Source organism: Xiphophorus maculatus, chromosome 1 (genome assembly GCF_002775205.1).
Source record: "Xiphophorus maculatus strain JP 163 A chromosome 1, X_maculatus-5.0-male, whole genome shotgun sequence".
Taxonomy (NCBI): Eukaryota; Metazoa; Chordata; class Actinopteri; order Cyprinodontiformes; family Poeciliidae; genus Xiphophorus; species Xiphophorus maculatus.
Window position 1 is genome coordinate 29,240,612 of NC_036443.1, and position 23,518 is coordinate 29,264,129.

General features: G+C 41.0%; 3 protein-coding genes across 4 annotated transcripts; 2 read left to right on the forward strand and 1 right to left on the reverse strand.

The window, feature by feature from the left end:
• Positions 1-1,691: 1,691 nt before the first annotated feature.
• LOC102217602 (melanocyte protein PMEL-like) lies at positions 1,692-9,557 on the forward strand. Its single transcript, XM_005801940.2, has 12 exons — positions 1,692-1,764; positions 3,833-3,928; positions 4,015-4,161; positions 4,786-4,914; positions 5,165-5,326; positions 5,957-6,289; positions 6,649-6,861; positions 7,220-7,357; positions 7,467-7,569; positions 7,664-7,869; positions 7,946-8,036; positions 9,177-9,557. The coding sequence occupies exons 1-12, from the start codon at positions 1,707-1,709 to the stop codon at positions 9,331-9,333; spliced, it is 1,833 nt and encodes a 610-aa protein (XP_005801997.1). The 5' UTR covers positions 1,692-1,706; the 3' UTR covers positions 9,334-9,557.
• A 317-nt stretch (positions 9,558-9,874) lies between these two features.
• Positions 9,875-23,120, reverse strand: LOC102217348 (tubulin alpha-1B chain-like). Of its 2 annotated transcripts, XM_023335561.1 has the most exons (5): positions 23,008-23,120; positions 22,025-22,247; positions 21,798-21,946; positions 20,717-21,643; positions 9,875-10,095 (listed from the first exon to the last, which is right to left on the reverse strand). In XM_023335561.1, exons 1-5 carry the CDS (start codon positions 23,008-23,010, stop codon positions 10,042-10,044), a joined length of 1,356 nt encoding a protein of 451 aa, XP_023191329.1. In that variant the 5' UTR covers positions 23,011-23,120; the 3' UTR covers positions 9,875-10,041. The 2 variants fall into 2 exon arrangements, with proteins under 2 accessions (XP_023191329.1, XP_005801996.2); XM_005801939.2 differs by lacking the exons at positions 20,717-21,643; positions 21,798-21,946; positions 22,025-22,247; positions 23,008-23,120 and adding exons at positions 11,109-11,257; positions 11,355-11,577; positions 12,674-12,811 and having other exon boundaries at positions 9,875-11,022.
• Positions 16,377-19,282, forward strand: LOC102217094 (tubulin alpha-1A chain). The gene is made up of 4 exons (XM_005801938.2): positions 16,377-16,486; positions 17,506-17,728; positions 17,807-17,955; positions 18,135-19,282. The coding sequence occupies exons 1-4, from the start codon at positions 16,484-16,486 to the stop codon at positions 19,113-19,115; spliced, it is 1,356 nt and encodes a 451-aa protein (XP_005801995.2). The 5' UTR covers positions 16,377-16,483; the 3' UTR covers positions 19,116-19,282.
• Positions 23,121-23,518: the final 398 nt, after the last annotated feature.

A 23,518-nucleotide genomic window follows, 5' to 3' on the forward strand; every position in this document is an offset into this window, starting at 1 on the left:
TAGCAGTGTAATGCTGCCTCATTTAGCAGTGAAAATGAAAACTAGCTACACCAGGAAGTGGAGCGGCAGATCGATAGATTTCTGCAGATGTCAGAAATTGCTCAACAGAATGACAGGAGCCACATCTGAGCAGGATTTGCTGTGAATGCATACATTGTTTAAACAGGACTGCGGTTTGCCATATGATACGGAGACAATAGAAAGCTTAAAATTGTGACTTTAAAGTTTCGGGGTTTGGAACAAAGCCGGATGAATTTAAAAAGTCACAAGTGGCTCAATAATCCTCATTAACTGTTGCATTCCTTCCATCGTTTTTTTGCTCCTTGAGGTCATGTGTAACCTATTGTTCTGGTAAAATAAAGTAAAAAACACTCCTGCTGTATGCCTGAATCTACAGACGGTCTAATTTTCTCCAAGAAAGAAAGCATGAATTGAAGTATAGAGAATTAAGCTTTTCACTGGCAATCTGAAGAAAACTTCAGAGTAAATCTGGGCACAATTAGGACTAATCAGAGATAAAAAGTGGGTCAGACAACTTCAGAGGAAAGGATTTTATAGTCTACTGGTATGCATGCAAGGAAAATTCTGACTTAAACACACCGTTATATATGTTTATATTCATCTATTTACGTAATATTTACATATCTGCTTATTATTGTGAAACAAAATGTTGTGATTTTTATAGATAAAGAAAGCAATCCAAAAGAAGTCTCATATATTTTAATGTTTTGCTATGTTATAGTCACATATTACATGGATATTATTAGCTAGACAAATAAAAAGTAGCTCATAATGGTGAAGTGGAAGTCAAAATTTTATGCAGATAAAAATCTGAAGCAGACAAATGATGTATTCAGATTGCAGGAGTCATTTGTAGAGCTACTTTTCACTATTTTTTTTTTAAGTTTTGAAACTCAGTTTTTCAAAATAACTGAAATTCAAAATTCTTTAAATCAAGGCTAAATTCCTGCCATTAATTAATAATAACTGGAGCATTGATCAATGTATTTAATGGATATTTGCTTTGGATGTTTGGATATTTTGATTCAGAATCAGAATCAAAAATGCTTTTATTGTTATTGTGCAGATGTACAACAAAATTAGTTTCAGTACAGTCCATCCAAAGATGATGACAGGATGACAAATACACTGCAAAAACACAAAATCTCACCAGTATTTTTGGTCCAGTTTCTAGTGCAAATATCATAGTACAGTTTAAATAAAACAAAACTAACTTACTCGTAATTTTTCAGAGAGGTATAAGAACTTGTTTTAAGTCAATAATTAACTAAAATTGATGAAAAACTATTAGTTCCAGAGCCAGATTATTTCACTTATAACATTGGAAAAATATCATAAATGAAATAATTTGCCAGTGGCAATAATACTTTTTCATCAATATTAAGAAATGATTCAAAATAAACTCTCATATTTAGCTGAAAAGTTACTTGTAAATTAGTTCTGTCTTATTTTAAGTGCGGTAAAATATTTGCACTAGAATAGACTAGAAACTAGATCAAGAATACTTGGTGAGATTTTGTGTTTTTGCAGTGTAATCCAATCACAATGAAACAAAGCATTCTTAAATCTAGAGGGGAGGAGCAGCAGGAAGGCAGGTGCTTCTGCAGCTAAAACCTCAGAGTTTATAAAGGCCGTCTTTCTCTGCCTCCTGGTTCTTCAGGGGCCGTTTCACGGGGGACGAGACGATGTGGACGTCTGCTCTGCTGCTGGTGCTTCTCACTGTAACTTCACAAACTTTGGCAAGTGAGTACAGAAAACCATTTACTTTTTATTAAATTTATCAGGAATAAAATAAAATGTTGCATGAGACAAGATGCTGGGTCGCACAAATCAAATCAGAAGGTTAATCTTACCAACGGATCAAAGCTGTTTGTGAAATGTCTACACTTAACAGTAAATGTAATTTACCAGCCAGCAAACTTAACTGGCCACAAAAGAGGTTTAGATGGAAATTATTTACCACTTTATGCTGCTGGATGAGCATAAAAAAGTTAAATAAATGATGAAAAGCCGTTATTTACACTGCAAAATCACCAAATCTTACCAGTAAATCACAAAAACTAACTTAGAGGTAATAAGATTGTTTTAAGAACATAATTACTTAATATTGATGAAAAAGTCTTTGGAAGATTATTTCATTTAAAACAAGACATTTTTCCCATAAGTGAAATAATCTGAACTAGTAGGAACTAGTATTTTTTTAATCAATATCAAGAAATTATTGACTTAAACAAGTCCCTATTTCTTGCTGAAAAGTTACTTATACATTACTTTATTTTCAATTTTCCCTGTAAAGTAGACCAGATTTACTTGACAAGATTTTGTGTTTTGCACATTATTTGTAGATATTCTCTGACAAGTTGTTGACTTTATAGAAATTCTTCCTGTTGAGCATGCATGCAGCGACAGCAGAAAAGAAAAACTTTCCTTTGGCAAGAAGGATTGCAGAGCAGAGACACAAAAACAGACAGAAGAACTGATGTACTTTCTATATTCATGAAAAGTCAAAAGTTAATAATAAGAGTAGGAGAACGTTTGATTTGCTCTACAAACAGGAAATGTCAGACTAGGTGTAGTTTATAGAGAAAACAAAACAGTTTAAATAACAGTAAATAATACAAATTGGGGAGCAGTAGAAGAAGAAATTGTCCTCCAACAGCCTAAGTGTATAACTGTATAGCTGCAGAAATAACTCAGGATAACCTAAACTGCTAGCATGAGGCATCACAAATTCATCCCAACTCATTAGAAAAAGAGAAAAAATTTGGAATGACTTTCAGGAGAAAATAATATTGCTACTTTCTCAGGTTTGCAATGTTGTGTCTGAATGATTGGCAAAACCTCTGGAACAGTGAATAGATCAGACAACCAATGTGGACGTCTGGAGAAAACCAAAATATCCGCACAAAAACAACGGCTGCTGAGGGGTCTGTAGCCACATGACCTGGGAACGTTGTATTCTAGACTCTGGGGTAAAAGCACATCACAGCAGCAAATCTAGCAAAACTGAAGTCTTGAAACGGTCTAGTCAAAGTAAAGAGTTGCATCTGATAAAGATGCTGCCCTGTTTGTTTTCCACCCATAATCAATACACAACATACCTGTTGTGTATTGATTATTTTGATGATGGAACTTGACCAAATGTAATGTTTGTTACTGGTTTCACAATTGGTGAATCTATTAAGTTTTTATGATATTTTATTTAATGTTTTTATGATGTAAAGCATAAAAACTTTATGCATTCACTGAATTAACTTGAACTACCCTGTTGCTGAAATGTTACATAAAATAATACAAATAAACTTGATTGATTTATTTATTGATGGATCTGTTAGAGAAACTGAAATCTGCTAAACTAAATGAATCGAAGTGACTTTAAAAAATGTATGTGTGCCAAAATTGGAATAAAATCATATTGAATGATTATTGCTTTAATTTTACCTTTTTCTTTTTAAATATCTCTGAACTAAACTTTCAACATGTTGAATAAAAGCTGATTTCTGTTGAGTTGTTCCACTTGTTCCTTTAATAATCCCAATCAAATGTTTGATTTAGACAGGATTCTGTTTCCAGGCTGGATATTTTATCCTAAATCTGCCCTCAGACACTGTTAATCTGTAATATAATCCTGCACACACCCAGATTAGTGTCACATGAGAGAGATTGGTACCACAAGTTTTCACTGTTGGCTTAAAATAAAACATTCCAAACTCACTTTATGCAAAGTTGGTTAAAATCTCAATAAATTTAAGGAGATCTGAAGAAATCCTCCATAGTTTATTGATCAGAGTATTGATTCTTCATGTTTCAGAGGCTAAAAATCGCTTCACTCACTACCCATCATGGAACGCTAAAGTGTACCCGATCTGGAAAGCAGGTGACCCGAAATATGAAGACTCCTGGAAAGGTCAGTGTGCTGAACAGTCCCAGATGTTTGTCAGCCACATCTGCAGGACTGATGGAGACATACTTCTGATTTTTTTACCTGTTCAGGTGGAAAGGTGAACTTCAATGTTAAGAATGATTCACCAACCCTGACTGGAGCCAAAGTTACGTTCACCATTGAACTGGAGTTCCCCCACAACCAGGAAGTTCTGCCTGATGGGAGCGTGGTCTGGGCTGAAGACTGTGTAGTCAATGGTAACACACGCACACACACGCCCACACACACACTTATTGGGGTTTTGGATGAAAGGGGAAAGAAAACAAATGAGTTTTTTTGTAAAATGTGTAATCCAAGGGTGTATAAATTTTTTGAGTCAAAAATACTTGATACTCGAGTGCCAAAGAAAGAAAAAAAGAAAAGCTGTTTAAGGGGAGTGGATAGTTTTCCAGATACTGCATACGTCTCTCATAGTTATGTTTTCCAAGAAGTACATAAATAAAATATGAAATAACATTTTAACTGCAAATCATGTTAGTAAATTAACTCGTAGATGCAGTAAATCTTCAGATAAAATGGGCGAGTTGGGGCGTAATTTGCTCCACATCCAAATCACTGATGGGGATTTGCAGGGTGGCATGTCTAGAGAGGCCACCAGAGGGCGTAAGGCTCGAGCATTTGATGAATATTTATTAAAATTAAATAATAAAGAGCATCTTTTCCCATTCATGTAATTTGGCAGCATAGACAGAAGAGCTGCTTTGATTTGATTGATAAAACAATATTTGAGCACATCACTGTTTTTTGAAGGTTCTTTTTAGACATGTAGTCTAAAGAATTAGAGCATATTTAGATAACCATCTTTCATTTTCTTCTTACAGGAACAAAATATTTTAAGTCAGAACCAGTTTATCCAACAAAGGATGCAGACTGGGAAGCTGTTTTTCCAGATGGGACACCAGTAAAGGATGACAAGAAGCCGCCTTATGTGTTTGTGTGGAAAACTTGGGGTGAGTGGAGCTCTATTGAACTTATGGATAAACCACTGGAAAAAAATCAGTTTGTATTTGCTCTACATATCCCCAGAAAACAAGCACAATCAAACATAACTCTGTCAGATTAAAGTTAATGAGCAGAAATCAAACATAACTCTGTCAGATTAAAGCTAATGAGCAGAAATCAAACATAACTCTGTCAGATTAAAGTTAATGAGCAGATCAGGCTCTGCTGATGGATTTCTGTGTTTCTGCTTGTTTGCAGGTAAGTACTGGCAGGTAGCAGACGGGCCCTGCTCCTCTCTGACCATCAGTACGGATGACATCCCATTGGGCTCCTACACCATGGACATCGTCATCTATCACTACCGCAGCAAAGAAAAGTTTATTCCTCTGGGATATGCTTCTACGCAGTTTTCCATCACTGGTAAGTTTAGAGCTGAACAAAAAGTTACAAACAGAAAAGTAAGACTACATACAGGTCTAATCAAAGGTTTATTTACTCTAGTCATAGAAGTGAACCTTATGTCTATTTTGAGTTGTTGATGAATCTGACACTGATGATTGGGTTCCAATGTCAGAATCCAGGCTGGATTGGTAGAGTTGATTGAAATTGGTTCATTTATTGTCTTTTCAGGAATGTTCACCAATTTCTAATATGTTTGGGTTTGGAAACTGGTTTTATTGTGTGTTTGGGATCACTAAAATGTTAGAAAACCCAAAAGATTGATCAGAGTGTTTAAGAACAAGTCAAAATCCACCAACACACAATATTATGAACTGGAAACTGTGTCTACAAAGAAGTAAGTTTAATCAAGTGGCATTTTTAGCTTCTCCTAAGTTACATTTGGTAAAAGAAACATGTACATGTAGTTATTTAATTATTAATCGGTTAATCCCAAAAATATTCTATTTCTAACATTGTGTAAAATAAATAAATGAAAAACCTGCAGAATGTGTCAGTTCATTAGTAGATTAATTGATTAATCACCAGAACAATTGATAGATTAACCAATTACTAAGATAATCATCAGTTTGAAACGTCTGATCTCCTCAGATCAGATCCCCTTCGCCGTCTCCCTGGACCAAGTCAATGACATCGTGGCTGGAGACATGCGCTTCGTGCAGAACCGAGCCATCGCCTTCACCGTGACCCTCCATGACCCCAGCCAGTACCTCAGCAACGCAGACATCACCTTCAACTGGGACTTTGGCGATGAAAGCGGGGCGCTCATATCCAGAGAGATGACCGTCACTCACACGTACGTCAGCTCTGGATCGTTCAAACCGCAGGTGGTCATCCAGGCGGTCATCCCTGATAAGGCCTGCGACCCGCCATCTGACCCCCCGACCTCCAGCACCGGACCGACTGCCGACCAGGCAACCACAGGTCAGGAACTGATGCTGCTGGTTCATGTAATTTATACAGGTGAAGGGTGGAAACATCCATCCATCCATCCATCCATCCATCCATCCATCCATCCATCCATCCATCCATCCATCCATCCATCCAAGCTTTTAATTATTTTAAATCGACTAAAATGTACAATCTCAGTAGGCTGTACTGTATTTTTCATTATATTGAACAGGACACTGAAATTTGATTAATTGACTTGAACCAGTCTAATTTCCAAATAGTGCCCTGGAATGAAAACATAAGATTTGCTAGTATATCAAGAATGTTGTGTTTTTAATGATTTCTTTTGTCTAGAAAATGCAAACTAATTCAACAACTTTCTGTGTGTGAAGTGAGAACTCCCGATCTGGTCTCTCCTGTTCCCAAACTGGTCTCCACTAAACCAGCTCATTTGAACATCAACATGGTTCTCTCAGACACTGAGGAGGACAACGCTGAAGGAGAAGCCTCCACTGCCTCCATGGTTCAGGCTGACCAGGAAGCTGCAGTAGCAAAGACTCCACCCCCAATAAACAAACTCCAAACAGGAAACAAAATGGCGGCAAGTAAGTTACCACGATCTGAGTACGATTAAAACTGGAGAGAGAAAGTTTCTGATTGACTAAAGGTTAAAAACAGCAAAGTACTGAACCTCTGATCCATCCATCCATCCATCCATCCATCCATCCATCCATCCATCCATCCATCCATCCATCCATCCATCCATCCAAATATAAAAGAAAAAATCACTACAGACAATGTTTGATTCCTGCTTAAACTCTTAAAAATGTAAACTAAAAATGTCTCCTTTCTTGTAAGAAGTAAAAGTTTTGGTTTTTTGGAGTTAGGTAAATACCTATATGTCTTTTGAGTAAGCATTCATATAAGAAAAAGTAACTAATTGTTCTGTTTGGTTGTGGCCAGATGGAAAGAGAACAGTGAGGCTGTCAGGGCGAGTTGCAGCCATTGCTGTTGCTAAGAGGGAAGCAGAGGATAAACCATCCGATGATGACTGTGTGATATATAGATATGGTTCCTTCTGCACTGCCATTGAAGTTTTTGGTGAGTTATTTTTAAACATCCATTGAAACAACATAAAAATAAACAATGTTTTTATGTTGTTTCAGTTTGAAATGACCATAAATGATGCTCATCTTTTATTTTTTTCCAGAGGGCATTGAAAAAGTAGAGATTGTGCAAATGGAAAATGTTCTCATGACAACACCTCGAAAAGACACAAATGTTTTAGACATTACTGTGACTTGCCAAGGAAGGTGTGTAAGGAAGGCTTGCCATAATTTAGGGACATGAAGAAACTTGGATTTAACTTCAAGAAAGTTTTCATTTATTGGGTTTTCTTCATCCCAGTCATCCCAAAGAGGTCTGCAGTGTGATTCTGGACTCAGACTGCCTGAAGCCGATTCACATGGCGTGCAACCTGCTGGAGCCCTCTAAGGAGTGCCAGTTGGTGTTGCGTCACTTCTTTAATTCCTCTGGGGACTACTGCATCAACGTTTCCATGGCAAATGATGTCAGTTTAGCTGCTGCCACTGCCAGATTCACAGTTGACTTGGGTATGTAAGAAACCTGCAATGTGTCAGCGAATAAGAGACTCTGTCAGGTTTCTTGATTGTGGAAACTCTTTTGCAGGCTCAGGTTTGTCTTCCTCCGGCACCATCGTCATGCTGTTGGGTGTCCTGGTACTCATTCTCACAGTGGGAATTGTTGGATACTCCTACAAGTAGGAACTGTCATCTTCAACATCTTCTCTTGCTCAAACTTTCCACAGTGGTTTTTATCAAGTATCCCAGATTTACATCCAGAGCTTCTTTAATTTGCATGGATAAGAACATATTCAAATTAGACATATCTCCATCTTCCTCAGTACTGAAAACTACAGGCGCCCTTCATTGTTACAGCAGGCCCTGAAAGTCTTTTACTGACAGTTATCAGCTCTAATCTGCTTCCTTGTATCTAAATGTTAGAAGCTGAGTCTCAGGGTTGCTCACTCCCTGTTCAATTTTAAACTGGATCTCTATATGGCTATGGATGACAACCTCTTGCAAACAGCTGAAATCTGTAACTCTGCAAGATGACTTTTCATACTTTGAACTCATTTTGAATACTGTGTACAAATGCAGCATGGCTAACAGCCACTGAAATGCTAGAAACAAAGTTATTGTTTACAGCTGATGTGTGGCTAGCAGAAAATATGTTGTTAATGGCTATTGTGTTGCTAACTGCTAATGCATGGCTAAAGCTAGTGTGTGACTAAAAGGAAATGTTTTACCACAACTTAATGTATTGCAAACTGCAAATGTGTTGCTAAGAGCTAACATGTTGCTAACATCTCGCCATTGTGCAAAGAGCCAATGCATAGCTAACAATAGATATGTTGCTAACTGTTAATATGTGGCTAACAGTTAATGTGTTACAAAACAGCTAATGTATAGCTAACAACAGCTATGTTGCTAGCTGCTAATGGCTAGAGTGTTAGCATCAAGTCTGCTGCTAACAGCTAATATTCAAAGCTAATATTTAGTCAAAAGTTATAGTTAAGCTAACAGTGAATGTTTTGCCACTAGTTGGTGTTACAGCTAATGATAGTTGCTTATGGTACCTTATTATAAAAACTTTTATTTTAACTATTCTCTGTAAAACGAAGGAAAAAAAGATAAAAATGTTAACTTGTCTTGTTGGGGAGACTATGTCCATTTCTGTGGCAGAAAAAAAATTCAAGAACTCAGTATCTCAACATATCAAGAGTACTGACCAACCCATTCACATTCTTAATTGTGTGGGGTTCTGTTAAATAATTTACAGGCTTGAATTACAAAATGAATCAGTGTAAACATAATGTCTATATTTCTGCTTTGCACAGGCGTCTTAAACCATACCATCCTTTAAAGGAAGCTGCATCTGAAGGCCCACAGCTCAGTGGGGTTCGCAGCAGCGCTGCAGCTTCGATGCTCTGGAACTCCCTAAACAGACGAGGAGCCATCGACAACAGCCCTCTGCTGCAGGACAGGCCGCTGTAAATCCCCAGCATCAAACAAATAAAGCCCTTGAGATGCATTTTATACTTTTTTTTCTAAATAAAGGCCTCACAAATATGAAATAAGTAGTGTTAAATCAAGCAGTACCTTTAAGTCATTTTTTAGATATGCTGATTTTTTTTACTTTCTTTAAAGAAGTGTGAACAAAACCTCTTGGACATGAACAAAACTGGATTTTGATGTTTTAATTAAATGTCTAAAATGTTTATGTGTTTGCATGTTAATTAAAATTATCTGAAATTTATAGTATACATGCAAAATGTTGGATAATTTTAATCACTTTGAATCTACTCACCAGGTCAACATTTGTAGAAGCCCCACACTGCAACTTTTAGGCACCTGAATCAACACACCTGAATCAAATGGCTCATCAGCATCTCTGAGCTCTGCAATGGCTTTGTAAAAAAAACAGTCATGTGATTCAGGTGTGCAGAAGTGGGATGCTACCAAAACTTGTATTACAATAGATCTGGAAGTTTTGATTTGAGCACCCCATATTTAGATAAATAATCAGACAAACAACTTTTCACATCACAGAGATTTTATTCAGAACAAAGCCAAACTTGACAATTTCAGGAGTTTTATTCAAACAGCAAACCTGATACTTTGATGGACAAACATCTCTGGTTTGAATGCATTTAAGAATGTGTTGTGACAAATTATTTCCTGTTCAACTTTATTGTGGTTTTTTCAATACTCTTCTCCTTCCTCCTCTCCCTCACCCTCAATGGAGTCGACTCCAACCTCCTCATAATCCTTCTCCAGAGCTGCCATGTCCTCCCTGGCCTCGGAGAACTCTCCCTCCTCCATTCCCTCACCCACATACCAGTGGACGAATGCACGCTTGGCGTACATCAGGTCAAACTTGTGATCCAGCCGAGCCCAGGCCTCTGCAATAGCAGTGGTGTTGCTCAGCATGCACACAGCCCTCTGGACCTTGGCGAGGTCACCACCAGGAACCACAGTTGGTGGCTGGTAGTTGATGCCAACCTTGAAACCAGTGGGACACCAGTCCACAAACTGGATGGTGCGTTTGGTTTTGATGGTGGCAATGGCAGCGTTAACGTCTTTGGGCACCACGTCGCCACGGAAAAGTAGGCAGCAGGCCATGTACTTGCCATGGCGAGGGTCACATTTCACCATCTGATTGGCCGGCTCGAAGCAGGCGTTTGTGATCTCAGCCACTGAGAGCTGCTCGTGGTAAGCCTTCTCTGCAGAGATCACAGGGGCGTAGGTGGCCAGAGGGAAGTGGATACGAGGGTATGGCACCAAGTTGGTTTGGAACTCAGTCAGATCAACATTCAGGGCTCCATCAAAACGGAGAGACGCAGTGATGGAGGACACGATCTGGCTGATCAGCCTGTTCAGGTTGGTGTAGGTGGGGCGTTCGATGTCGAGGTTCCTGCGGCAGATATCATAGATGGCCTCGTTGTCCACCATGAAGGCACAGTCGGAGTGTTCCAGGGTGGTGTGGGTGGTCAGGATGGAGTTGTAGGGCTCCACAACAGCTGTGGACACCTGGGGAGCTGGGTAGATGGAGAACTCCAGCTTGGACTTCTTTCCATAGTCCACAGAGAGACGCTCCATCAGCAGGGAGGTGAAACCAGAACCGGTTCCTCCACCAAAGCTGTGGAAGACCAGGAAGCCCTGCAGGCCTGTGCACTGGTCAGCCTGAGGACAAAGATGGAAACCAAAATCAATTGCTGATTGACAATTCAGAGACAAATTTGGAAATTACCGGCATTAAGTTTACCCACCAGTTTTCGGATCCTGTCCAGAACCAGGTCAATGATCTCTTTTCCAATGGTGTAGTGTCCTCTGGCGTAGTTGTTGGCAGCATCTTCCTTCCCAGTGATCAGCTGCTCAGGGTGGAACAGCTGGCGGTAAGTTCCAGTGCGAACCTCATCTGAGCAGAAAAATTAAACATCAAATTAATTTAGGTTTACAGATTTTTCCACGTTAAATACCAAGTTTATTTGTATGGCAGAAGTGATCTTGCTTACCGATGACAGTGGGCTCCAAGTCTACAAAAACGGCTCTGGGGACGTGCTTCCCTGCTCCGGTCTCACTGAAGAAGGTGTTGAAGGAGTCATCTCCTCCTCCAAGAGTCTTGTCACTGGGCATCTGTCCGTCCGGCTGGATCCCATGCTCCAGGCAGTAGAGCTCCCAGCAGGCATTGCCAATCTGAACACCGGCCTGACCAACGTGGATGGAGATGCACTCACGCTGTGGAGCAAAGGGCAAGGAAAAATATTTGTCAATTTAGATTAAACCAATACAGTCTTTAGTACATTAACACATCCAAATTCTGGAGACATTAAATGCTCCCCCTGTCTGTTATGACCAGGTACTGCAGCAGGAGGAGGCACCACCCTGCACCACAATCGGCAGGGGATTCAGAATGCCTGCCAGCAGAAGCCCCCTCTCTCGTTTCTGATCCGCTTTTTTTCATGCTCTGGCCTTTTTCTCCAACTCCTGCATCTAGTTTGCAAGCATAAGCACACATGCAAATTAATTTGCATGGGCACAGGCGGGACACTCTGTGAGCCTGGAATATTCCACTTGATCTCCCTGGAGATGCACAATCACAGCGGATGCTTGAACACAAAATGAGAAAAAGAATAAAAAAAACAGGCCTTCCCCTCCAAATCTGTTGTATAATTCAAGTTTATTTAATCAGATTGTTTGCAGTAAGAAGGTAAATTTAATTAAAACTATGTTGTTTGAAATTAAGCTTAGAATAACATGAATTATTTATTTTTCGTAAATTATATATTGGTTCCCGTTAAGAAAAAAATGAAAGCAATCTTAGTGTCTCCATCCATATACAGTACAAACCGCCCTTCTCTAGCTTTATGAAAAACGTGTAAATATTCATGTTCTGGTTTATAAATATATCAGATGGGAATATTTATAACAAAACATAAATAATAAAGTAAACAAGTTTTTTTTTTTATTAACATTTTATACAGATTTATCGCTCTCATTGTGTGTCTAAATGCCCCCAGTCAATGCATTGTTCTCATCTCCAAACAATGACAATCACACTGTGCCACAACTGCTCACCAATCTGTGCATCATCTATATAATCTGACAGCTTCCATTCATTCAAAATGTAATTAAAATGTACAGTAAACATCTGATACGTAGATTAGAATAAAATACCCCCACGTGTTAAAAGCTTTACGCATCGAAAGAAGAAAATCCTTCCCGACGTCGTGTGACAGCCGAGACGCCGGCTGGGGATGAATCCTGACCAATTTCTGCCTCACAAATTCCTCCAGTCGAGATTTATTTACCACAAATAATAATAAAAACTCACCATTTTTCCGTCTGAGGTTCAAGGAGGAAGAGGAGAAGGAGAAAATGCCAAGAAGGAGGCTTTGTAAAAAACGGGGTGTTTGCGTTGCGTGTTGTACCCAACGGGGTCGATGCAACAACTGCTGAATGGGAGGGAGGCGCAGGCAGATTTATGCGGGCAGGGCAGCGGATTTGCTCCTGTGCTGAGTGGAAAAAACACGATTCTACCGCCGCCATTTGGTGATGCTGCGCAGATCAGACTGCAGGATATTTTAGGGTTTTTAAATAAGCAAAAACAATAAACAGATTAACCTCAGTAATATAATAATAAATAATAAATAATAAATAATAATAATAATAATAATAATAATAATAATAATAATAATAATAATAATAATAATAGTAATGTTTATTTTGTGATTTATTTTCGCTCTGTCATATGGTGCTTATATGCAATAGTTTTGACGTGATGGGTGAGTTCAGACAACGCTCATTTATTATCCGTGCACCAGCATCCACCTGGGTGTGGCATCTTCCCACAGCATTTCAGACAAATAAGAGTAAATGACGCCTAAGACTGAGATGTTCCTGCAGGTTAAGAGGCTTCAGTCACAAGCTGACGTCTGCAGGGCGTTCATGTTGCAGAGACCTGCTGTGATGGTGTCAGTCCGGCATGGCAGCTTCTTGCCTCTTCTCCCTCTTTGTCCCAGATCCTCTGCAATGATGTCATCCAGTGGGGCGATCACGTGGCTGCCCGTGTCTCTGCCGTTCAGCAGCACAGAGGCTGGGTTCATGCAGCTTCTTCTGGTTCTGGCCTGTTCAAGGAACTGAAACTGCCTGAAAAGCAGTTTATGTGAAATAATGCAAAGCATCTGGCAAGTGCAAGACGGTGGCTGTTAGGGATCTCCAGCTTTAAATGCTGTTTATGAAAATCTGTTTTTCAGTCAAAAATCTGAATCTTAATATAGGATTTCTTTTTCTGTCCTAAAACAAGGGCGCTGATGACGTATCACACTCGAAATGACTTCAAGGATGAAAGGGAAGAACAGGAAAGAGCTGTGGCTGTGAGCCAGGACTGTTTGAGAACATTCCCATCTCCTCCTCCTTCTCTCCTTTCCTCCTCTCTCCCCAGCAGCTGTGAAGCAGGGAGGGTCATAGCAGCTGCTCAGCAGGAACAGAGAGGAGGATGGGAATGCTGGGGATGGGAGTGGTCCTTCGTGGCATGGAGCTCACTGCATTGCATCGACAGAACCTGAGACCCAACACTGTGACAGAGCATATTCTCCGTCTGTCGCAAAACGCTTCCTGTATGAGTGTGCAAGCAAAAAAAAAAAACCCAGAAATATCAAATGAAAATTGTAATAAACTATTTTAAGTCTGTTGACTTCCTGGATATGATGACTCACTGATATACGAATAAAAGAAAATACATCTGCACATGTAGAAGTTTCTATACTTTTGGGTATGTCTGCACCACTTTGCAACGCTAGAGACTCACATTTCTGCTCACCTTTCTTTGAAAAATATTAGAGGTTTATTACAACAATGAAGCATTTCTTCAGGTTTGGTCTTTGACTGAACCATTCAGTCAAGAACTGAATCAAAACCAGTCCCCAGTTGCTCTGGTTATGAGGGAAATGGCCATTGGGAACACTGGGTCACTTACAGGTGGCCTGGCTGCTGGCCGCTTTGGGGCAGGACCCAAGGTCCAGTTCAGGTCACACTTAATAAAAAACAATCCATGCCGCTCATGTGGCTCACTCTGGCATATGCCACATGAGCGGCATGGATTGTTTTTTGAGCCACATGGCATATGCTGATAATTTATAATAATGTGCCACATGGCACATTATTATGAATATGTATTTTGTTTGCTGCTGAAAAACGTAGCACACAAGAAGAATAAAAGACACATTTCAAAATCCAACCATGGCTTTGTTGTCAGTGGATGTTTGTTGTTAAAAGTAGCCCACTAATTGCCCACAGTCAAAGAAGGTGTAGCATGACTCTAACCACTGTTTCATGGAGATTATTTTGTTGTTAGCAACTAAGGGGCTTAAAGACGCGTTGGGTCTAAAAGCATTTGTGGTCATTGTTTCTGAAAGGTGATAGTTTAGGAAAGATAACCCCAAGATAAAGAGCTGCTTTGTCTCATTCATTTTGAAGTCACAGCACACCATCCTCATGGGAAGAGCGGATGGGCGTTTCCCTCACAGAGACAAGACATGGAGATCTGGGGAGAGAGAAAGATCACATCCCCCCCCCCTGCACACGGCACAGCCTCCTAATGGAACTGCAGTTTAAGCTGGGTCACGTGTTGGCCAGATGAAGGCGCTCTCTGTGTGCGGTTACAGGGCTGTTTCCAGGCAACTCCTTTATTCAGCTTGTAGGAACCGTTAAATCTTAGGAGCAGGGATGGAGGGGGAAGGGTTGGATGTCCACAGCTCTCTGTGGCCTGCATCCCTCATGTGTGACAGGGCAATTTGACCTCTTTTTAATGAAAGAAGATTGTAAAGTCTGGCCAAACAACAGCAGATAAAATCAGACATAGACCACATCTGTCATGTAAAAGCAGGGGGGTTTTTGCATGACCATTTTTGCATTAAACATCATGATGTGAATCAGTTCCATAGGATGTGCAAAAAATTTTAATAAAATATGTTAGACATGTTTTTAATTATGCTTTGCGATGCTTTTACGGCTGTGCAAATTCTGAAATATCATCATGAAGTTTGGAATATTTGAAATAGGTTTAGAAATTCTGGACAAAATTTACAAGATAATGAATTAAATGATAAGGTGAAAACATTCTCTACCATGTTACTCATAAAAAGCTCAAGTATTGCCCTAATAGTGCATTTTGGAGATTTTTCCAGATGAAAATAAAACAAGCAAGGTTAATAGGAAATCTGAGATATATTGCTTATTATGGGGTAGGTATCATGTAGAATTCAATTTGCAGGTCACATTTACAGATCTGGATCTAGCATTATCTAAATCCTAGCTCTGGAGCAACTCACCACCATTTTTAAAAAGATGTTTGGGTTTTTGTTGCTGTTTTTCAACTAGCAAAAGACTGAAGAGGACTCTATCTGTTAGCCATAATGACGCATCCTCTGGATGATGCTGCATCCTGTAGAATGGGCGTCCACTCTGGAGATTTGAAAAGAAATCAATATATCTTCCTGGTGATACTGTACATGTTGTCTCACAGTTTGCTGTCTGATTCTTTCTTCTTATTTTTTGTCATATTTAATGAAATACATAAAAAAATCAACAATCATTTGTTTAAAAAAATTGTGAAAGGAATGTCATATATCATGTCTTATTCCTGCTGTAATAAAATATATTATTGGTGCTACAAGTTTGCTTTTTTAATTTTTCAATTGATTTTTTCATATAAAAACGATACAAAAACTGTTGTACTACAGTTCTTATCAGGCTGATCAAGTTTTTATTTTATTATTATTATTTTTTTTTACATTATTTTAAAAATTACGCAGCATTTTCCACTCAAGCAGAAACGCCATGATGCTTGCAGTACAATACCAGGAGGGCAGGCTACCAGCTGGGTGGGGTTGATGGGCGGAGACTCCCCTGGGCTTCGGAATGGTCCAATAGAAATCAACGAAATCATTGCGAGCCTCAAAGTGACAGGAAATGGACCAATAGGAGTGGAGAAGCTGCCGGCGCCGGGGCTCTACTCGCATATATAGCTCCGGCATCATCATGTTCGCCATTATCTCTTACATCGACCTCATAACTGTCGAATTGTAAGACTCCTTTTCCGAGGAGACTCTTCCGTCCTCTTTCACAACTTCAGCAAAACAACATGGTAAGAACCTTTAACAAGCTTTGCAAAAAGGACATAACTGAGGTCTAGGTGATGGTGTATAGGGAGATAATTTGATTTAAACAGTAAAAATAAATGTATTTACGACAGTGAATGAAGTTTGGAGGCATTTAAACTGTATTTTTTTCCAGACTCAAACGCTTTATTTATGCTACAAAGCGCAGGTGAAAATGTCATGTTTGATGGAGGGAGGGGTTCTGGCGAGGTTCGGATGGGGACGTGGCGGGCAGTCTGGACAAAAGAGTCTCTTCACCCCCACCCTCCTTGGTGGACAGTGGGAATAACGGAGGCTTTATTATCCCAGCCCCCTTGGCATGACTAAACCCCGGTCAGCATCACAAGGTAACAGCTGGAGGCTGTGGCTGTAATTTAGTGGCAGGCAGTGACCCACTCCCACCGAAACCTTATCCGGACTGAAAATGGATTAAATGCACAGTCAGCGTGGCGTCGGTCATTAAAAATGCAGACTAGTAATGGACACTCGTTCCTAATGGCTATCAGCAAGGATGAACAGAGTCTATGTAGCTCCGCGATTTTCAATGGTCATTTAAGCGTTAAAGCTTTATGGTCATAAAAGATGTCGAGGTTACCGCTAGTCGATCAGATTTAAGAGTTTTCACGTAAATTTAAAGACTCAAACAAATATCACCGGTTGCCTAAGTGACGCGTTTGTTGCGTAGCAACGCAGTTCCAGACACAACTGCATTGCGCAAGGAAAAAAAGAGAAAGAGTAACAAAATGCCGCGAGATTAGCAAATCCTCTTCTTATTCAGCTGATTTAACAGTACAGTTTAACCATGAACTTCAGGTCCAAAGCTGAAAAATTGAATTTCTGTCAAAAATTATTAATCATGATAGTTATATTTATCACATGCATCACATAAGTTGTTTTTTCTTTCATTCTCAGGTGTTAATAAACGTCTTTTTTCTTCATCAGTATGAAATAGTTTTAGTAAACTGTTAAAATTCTCCTAATTTTATTTTTTTTATTTGTCTCACAGCGTGAGTGCATCTCCATCCACGTTGGTCAGGCCGGTGTCCAGATCGGCAATGCCTGCTGGGAGCTCTACTGCCTGGAGCATGGGATCCAGCCGGACGGACAGATGCCCAGTGACAAGACCATTGGAGGAGGAGATGACTCCTTCAACACCTTCTTCAGTGAGACCGGAGCAGGGAAGCATGTGCCCAGAGCCGTTTTTGTAGACTTGGAGCCCACTGTCATCGGTAAGCAAGATCACTTCTGCCACACAAATAAATAAATTGTAAACCTAAATTAATTTGATGTTTAATTTTTCTGCTCAGATGAGGTTCGTTCTGGAACTTACCGCCAGCTGTTCCACCCTGAGCAGCTGATCACTGGGAAGGAAGATGCTGCCAACAACTACGCCAGAGGACACTACACCATTGGCAAAGAGATCATTGACCTGGTTCTGGACAGGATCCGCAAGCTGGTGGGTGAATTCACACACGGAGCTCTTGAATTTGTTTCCAAAATGTTTAATATGGAAGAGCACATCTACATGGTAGGAAATTATATAGAAAAAGTAAAGTTTTAATCACCTTATTGTAAGAATAACGAAATGTACTCTGGTAACATGCAGCATTCCTTGTTTTTTATTTGTATCCTCAGGCTGACCAGTGCACAGGCCTGCAGGGCTTCCTGGTCTTCCACAGCTTTGGTGGAGGAACCGGTTCTGGTTTCACCTCCCTGCTGATGGAGCGTCTCTCTGTGGACTATGGAAAGAAGTCCAAGCTGGAGTTCTCCATCTACCCAGCTCCCCAGGTGTCCACAGCTGTTGTGGAGCCCTACAACTCCATCCTGACCACCCACACCACCCTGGAACACTCCGACTGTGCCTTCATGGTGGACAACGAGGCCATCTATGATATCTGCCGCAGGAACCTCGACATCGAACGCCCCACCTACACCAACCTGAACAGGCTGATCGGCCAGATCGTGTCCTCCATCACTGCGTCTCTCCGTTTTGATGGAGCCCTGAATGTTGATCTGACTGAGTTCCAGACCAACTTGGTGCCATACCCTCGTATCCACTTCCCTCTGGCCACCTACGCCCCTGTGATCTCTGCAGAGAAGGCTTACCACGAGCAGCTCTCAGTGGCTGAGATCACAAACGCCTGCTTCGAGCCGGCCAATCAGATGGTGAAATGTGACCCTCGCCACGGCAAGTACATGGCCTGCTGCCTCTTGTACCGTGGTGACGTGGTGCCCAAAGATGTCAACGCTGCCATTGCCACCATCAAAACCAAACGCACCATCCAGTTTGTGGACTGGTGTCCCACTGGTTTCAAGGTTGGCATCAACTACCAGCCACCAACTGTGGTTCCTGGTGGTGACCTCGCCAAGGTCCAGAGGGCTGTGTGCATGCTGAGCAACACCACTGCTATTGCAGAGGCCTGGGCTCGGCTGGATCACAAGTTTGACCTGATGTACGCCAAGCGTGCATTCGTCCACTGGTATGTGGGTGAGGGAATGGAGGAGGGAGAGTTCTCCGAGGCCAGGGAGGACATGGCAGCTCTGGAGAAGGATTACGAGGAGGTTGGAGTCGACTCCATTGAGGGTGAGGGAGAGGAGGAAGGAGAAGAGTATTGAAAGAACCACAGAGAAGTCAGGAAAGCAGAAAGTGATTACATGCACTGTGTTCTTGAATGCATTCCAAACAGAGATGTTTGTCCATCAAAGTATCATGTTTGCCGTTTGAATAAAACTCCTGAAATGATCAAGTTTGGCTTTGTTCTGAATAAAATCTCTGATTTAAATTTTTGTCTTGTATTCATTTAAAAAACCTATTTTCAATGTGCTATGAATGCATTGCGTCTGGTACATTGCAGACATGTCAGTTATCTAAATGGTATCAGAAATTCTCAGCTTTTATGTTTTGCAGCATGCTGCCCTCCAGTGGCTACACAGAATAAATATCAATAGTCCCTACAAGATTAAAATGTAAAATATTTCAACCAAGAAGTCTCCAAAAACACAATTAACCATCCTATATTTCTTATGTTGATGAATATGACTCAGAATAGGGGATATGGATGACCAGAGCACTCCCAAAATCCGTTACCTGAGCCCAAGAGAATATCTTTAACTTTTTTCTTTCAGTGCCATGACGATCTCTGAAACTCTTTCAACACTTCAGTACTATTTAGATGCTCACACACTTGATTAGCAATTATTTTCTCATAGTTTCTATAAGACAGGAAGCTTATGCCTGTAATTTAAGTCACTTTGAAAAATCCAGCCATCCATCTATTTTTCCAACAGCCTTGTCCCCTGGTGGGGTCAGGAGGGCTGCTGGTGTCTATCTCCAGCTACGTTCTGGGCAAGAGGCAGGCTCATCCTGGACAGGTCACCAGTCTGTCACAGGGCAACAGAGACAGACAGAACAACCAGGCACACACACACCTAGGGAGAATTTAGAGACCAATTAACCTAACAGTCATGTTTTTGGACTTTGGGAGGAACCCGGTGTACCCAGAGAACATGCCAACTCTGTGCAGAAAGACCCTGGGTCGGGAATCAAACCCAGGACCTTCTTGCTGCAAGACAACAGTGCTACAAACTGAACCACTGTACAGCCCAAACATAGGGTAGCATATATATTGCCCATCAAACATTACCACAGAATCTAATTGATTGAAACAATTTGTTAAAGATTTAATTAGTTACCATGTAAGCCTGCAGTACTAAGAATAGATTTATATCTAAAATGGGGGCAGTAGTCAAAGGGAACACTTTAATTTAGTTGGCATTAGGTCCAAGTTGAAGGTTTTGATGAAACATTTATAAATCTCAGATTCAGTGTCAGTGCTGCATCACTTACTGAGGAGCAATGGATGGCTCCAACAGAAACCTAGGAATTCTCTGTGAAGGGTCTTTATACAGCAGCCAACCATTTTTCCAGGTTAAATACAACTCTAGATAAGCAGAGCACCATTTTAGTAGAAGAATTAAACCTGAGAGGCAACATGAATTTTCTTTAGTTACATTATCCTGTCATGTTTAGCCATTCTATGAGGGCAGCTTTGCAGAAATTGCTTTCAGTCCAACATAAGGAATGGAAAGAAAATACAACAAAGGGACAATTAGTGCAGCAAGACATCTTTATTTTGAACATACAGAAGTGTAGACAGACAATGCTGTGTTTAATATTCTTCTCCTTCATCCTCATCTCCCAAGCTATCAGCTCCAACCTCCTCATAATCCTTCTCCAGAGCTGCCATGTCCTCCCTGGCCTCGGAGAACTCTCCCTCCTCCATTCCCTCACCCACATACCAGTGGACGAATGCACGCTTGGCGTACATCAGATCAAACTTGTGATCCAGCCGAGCCCAGGCCTCTGCAATAGCAGTGGTGTTGCTCAGCATGCACACAGCCCTCTGGACCTTGGCGAGGTCACCACCAGGAACCACAGTTGGTGGCTGGTAGTTGATGCCAACCTTGAAACCAGTGGGACACCAGTCCACAAACTGGATGGAGCGTTTGGTTTTGATGGTGGCAATGGCAGCGTTGACATCTTTGGGCACCACGTCGCCACGGTACAAGAGGCAGCAGGCCATGTACTTGCCATGGCGAGGGTCACATTTCACCAACTGATTGGCCGGCTCGAAGCAGGAATTTGTGATCTCAGCTACAGTGAGCTGCTCATGGTAAGCCTTCTCTGCAGAGATCACAGGGGCGTAGGTGGCCAGAGGGAAGTGGATACGAGGGTATGGCACCAAGTTGGTCTGGAACTCAGTCAGATCAACATTCAGGGCTCCATCAAAACGGAGAGACGCAGTGATGGAGGACACGATCTGGCTGATCAGCCTGTTCAGGTTGGTGTAGGTGGGGCGTTCGATGTCGAGGTTCCTGCGGCAGATATCATAGATGGCCTCGTTGTCCACCATGAAGGCACAGTCAGAGTGCTCCAGGGTGGTGTGGGTGGTCAGGATGGAGTTGTAGGGCTCCACAACAGCTGTGGACACCTGGGGAGCTGGGTAAACAGAAAACTCCAGCTTGGACTTCTTTCCATAGTCCACAGAGAGACGCTCCATCAGCAGGGAGGTGAAACCAGAACCGGTTCCTCCACCAAAGCTGTGGAAGACCAGGAAGCCCTGCAGGCCTGTGCACTGGTCAGACTGAGGATACAAATAAAAAACATGTAATGCTGCATGTTACCAGAGTACATTTCGTTGTTCTTACAATAAGGTGATTAAAACTTTCATGCAAATGTTCTGTTCCAAATTAAACATTTTGCAAAGAAGTTTAAAATCTCTGTCTGAATTCACCCACCAGCTTGCGGATCCTGTCCAGAACCAGGTCAATGATCTCTTTGCCAATGGTGTAGTGTCCTCTGGCGTAGTTGTTGGCAGCATCTTCCTTCCCAGTGATCAGCTGCTCAGGGTGAAACAGCTGGCGGTAAGTTCCAGAACGAACCTCATCTGGAAAAGACAAATTTATAGTATCATGAGCATTTTAAAGGTAGTTTTTCAAAATCAATCACAAATAGTCAAGCTTACCAATGACGGAGGGCTCCAGGTCTACAAAAACAGCTCTAGGGACGTGCTTCCCTGCTCCGGTCTCACTGAAGAAGGTGTTGAAGGAGTCATCTCCCCCTCCAATGGTCTTGTCACTGGGCATCTGTCCGTCCGGCTGGATCCCATGCTCCAGGCAGTAGAGCTCCCAGCAGGCATTGCCGATCTGAACACCGGCCTGACCAACGTGCACTGAGATACATTCACGCTGTGAAGAAGAAAACATTTAAGTTCTTGTAAAAAGCTCAATTTCTAAAGAAGGCCACATGTCTTGTCCTATTATAGTCAATAGCCTCAAGGTCATTAGTCACATGGTGTGCACACTGCACCTCGCTTATCAGGGAGAAAAAAAGAAAAATTTAACAAGTGCCTTTATAAGGAACTAAAAACCAGAACCGGATGACTGTAATCTCTTGGGGCATTAGACAAAGAAACACACCCCTAAGAGATAAATTGCTTTTTTCTTTCCACGCTAGAGTTGGGTGATGGAACAGCACAGCTGCAACGGATTAAATGGGTCAATATAAAAATTTGGCAACACAATCTGCCAGTTCAACCATGAAAAAGCAGTGAAGCCGAGCGCGTTAAGCTTTTGTCACAAAAGGCAGGGACTGTGGTTTCAACAGAGGCCTGTTCAAAAAGGCGCTGAAACAGAGGAATGCGTCATGCTCTGCGACTCCGAAAAGAGGCCAAAGAACAGCCGGAAACACGCCCATGACTCAACTTACATTTCGGCTGGCCACTTAAAAAAAAAAAAAAAAAACAAAGAAAAAAAAAAAGAAAATCCTACCTTCAGAAAGCTTACGTTGAAAGGCATAAAAAAACCCCATAAACAACTCTTAATATGTAAATACCGACGTTAATGTCTGATTAAACCATTGTTTAAGCTCAACAGAGACGACTCAAAAAACGACCACTATTTACAACAAAAGAAAAACGGACTGATGCATTTATAGTTTCATACTCACCATGTTTCCACAAAACCTTTAGTGCTAGGATGAGGAAGAAGAACAAAAAACTAGTTTTCTCCCACGGAGAGACTGTTAAGAGTCTGTTGCAAGAGAGGAAACTGATGAAAAGAAGGAAGACAGGCGGTGCCTATATACCGGCTTATGAAGGCAGGGCTTAATCTTATTGGTTGGATGTCACATGACACCTATTCCTATTGGTCGAGATCAAATTAAATTGGCAGATAATGTTACGACACAGCACGAGGTCTCTCGAAAAGCCACCGCCTGTTCTGAATTAAGTAGTGTCTGTATTAATTCACACACAGGCTTCTATCGTCATTTTAATTAATAATTTTTTGAAAGCATATTATGGCTGCGTTTTATTGGATGTTGGCAAATCCCTAACATCATAAACGTTTTAAGTATCAGTTTTCAAAAGACAATGTCCAGGTCCCTCTTGAAAATGAGATCTAGATCTCACCGGGGTTTACCTGGTTAAATAAAGGAATATAATGACGTTTCATTAAAG

Coding starts and splice junctions, on each gene's coding strand:
- LOC102217602 (XM_005801940.2), top strand. CDS start 1,707: ATGTGGACGTCTGCTCTGCTGCTGGTGCTTCTCACTGTAACTTCACAA. Junction 3,929..4,014: donor ATATGAAGACTCCTGGAAAG/GTCAGTGTGCTG, acceptor TTACCTGTTCAG/GTGGAAAGGTGAACTTCAAT. Junction 4,162..4,785: donor TGAAGACTGTGTAGTCAATG/GTAACACACGCA, acceptor TTCTTCTTACAG/GAACAAAATATTTTAAGTCA.
- LOC102217348 (XM_023335561.1), bottom strand. Junction 21,947..22,024: donor CCTGGAGCCCTCCGTCATTG/GTAAGCTTGACT, acceptor TGTCTTTTCCAG/ATGAGGTTCGTTCTGGAACT. Junction 21,644..21,797: donor TGGACAGGATCCGCAAGCTG/GTGGGTGAATTC, acceptor TTGTATCCTCAG/TCTGACCAGTGCACAGGCCT.
- LOC102217094 (XM_005801938.2), top strand. Junction 17,729..17,806: donor CTTGGAGCCCACTGTCATCG/GTAAGCAAGATC, acceptor TTTTCTGCTCAG/ATGAGGTTCGTTCTGGAACT. Junction 17,956..18,134: donor TGGACAGGATCCGCAAGCTG/GTGGGTGAATTC, acceptor TTGTATCCTCAG/GCTGACCAGTGCACAGGCCT.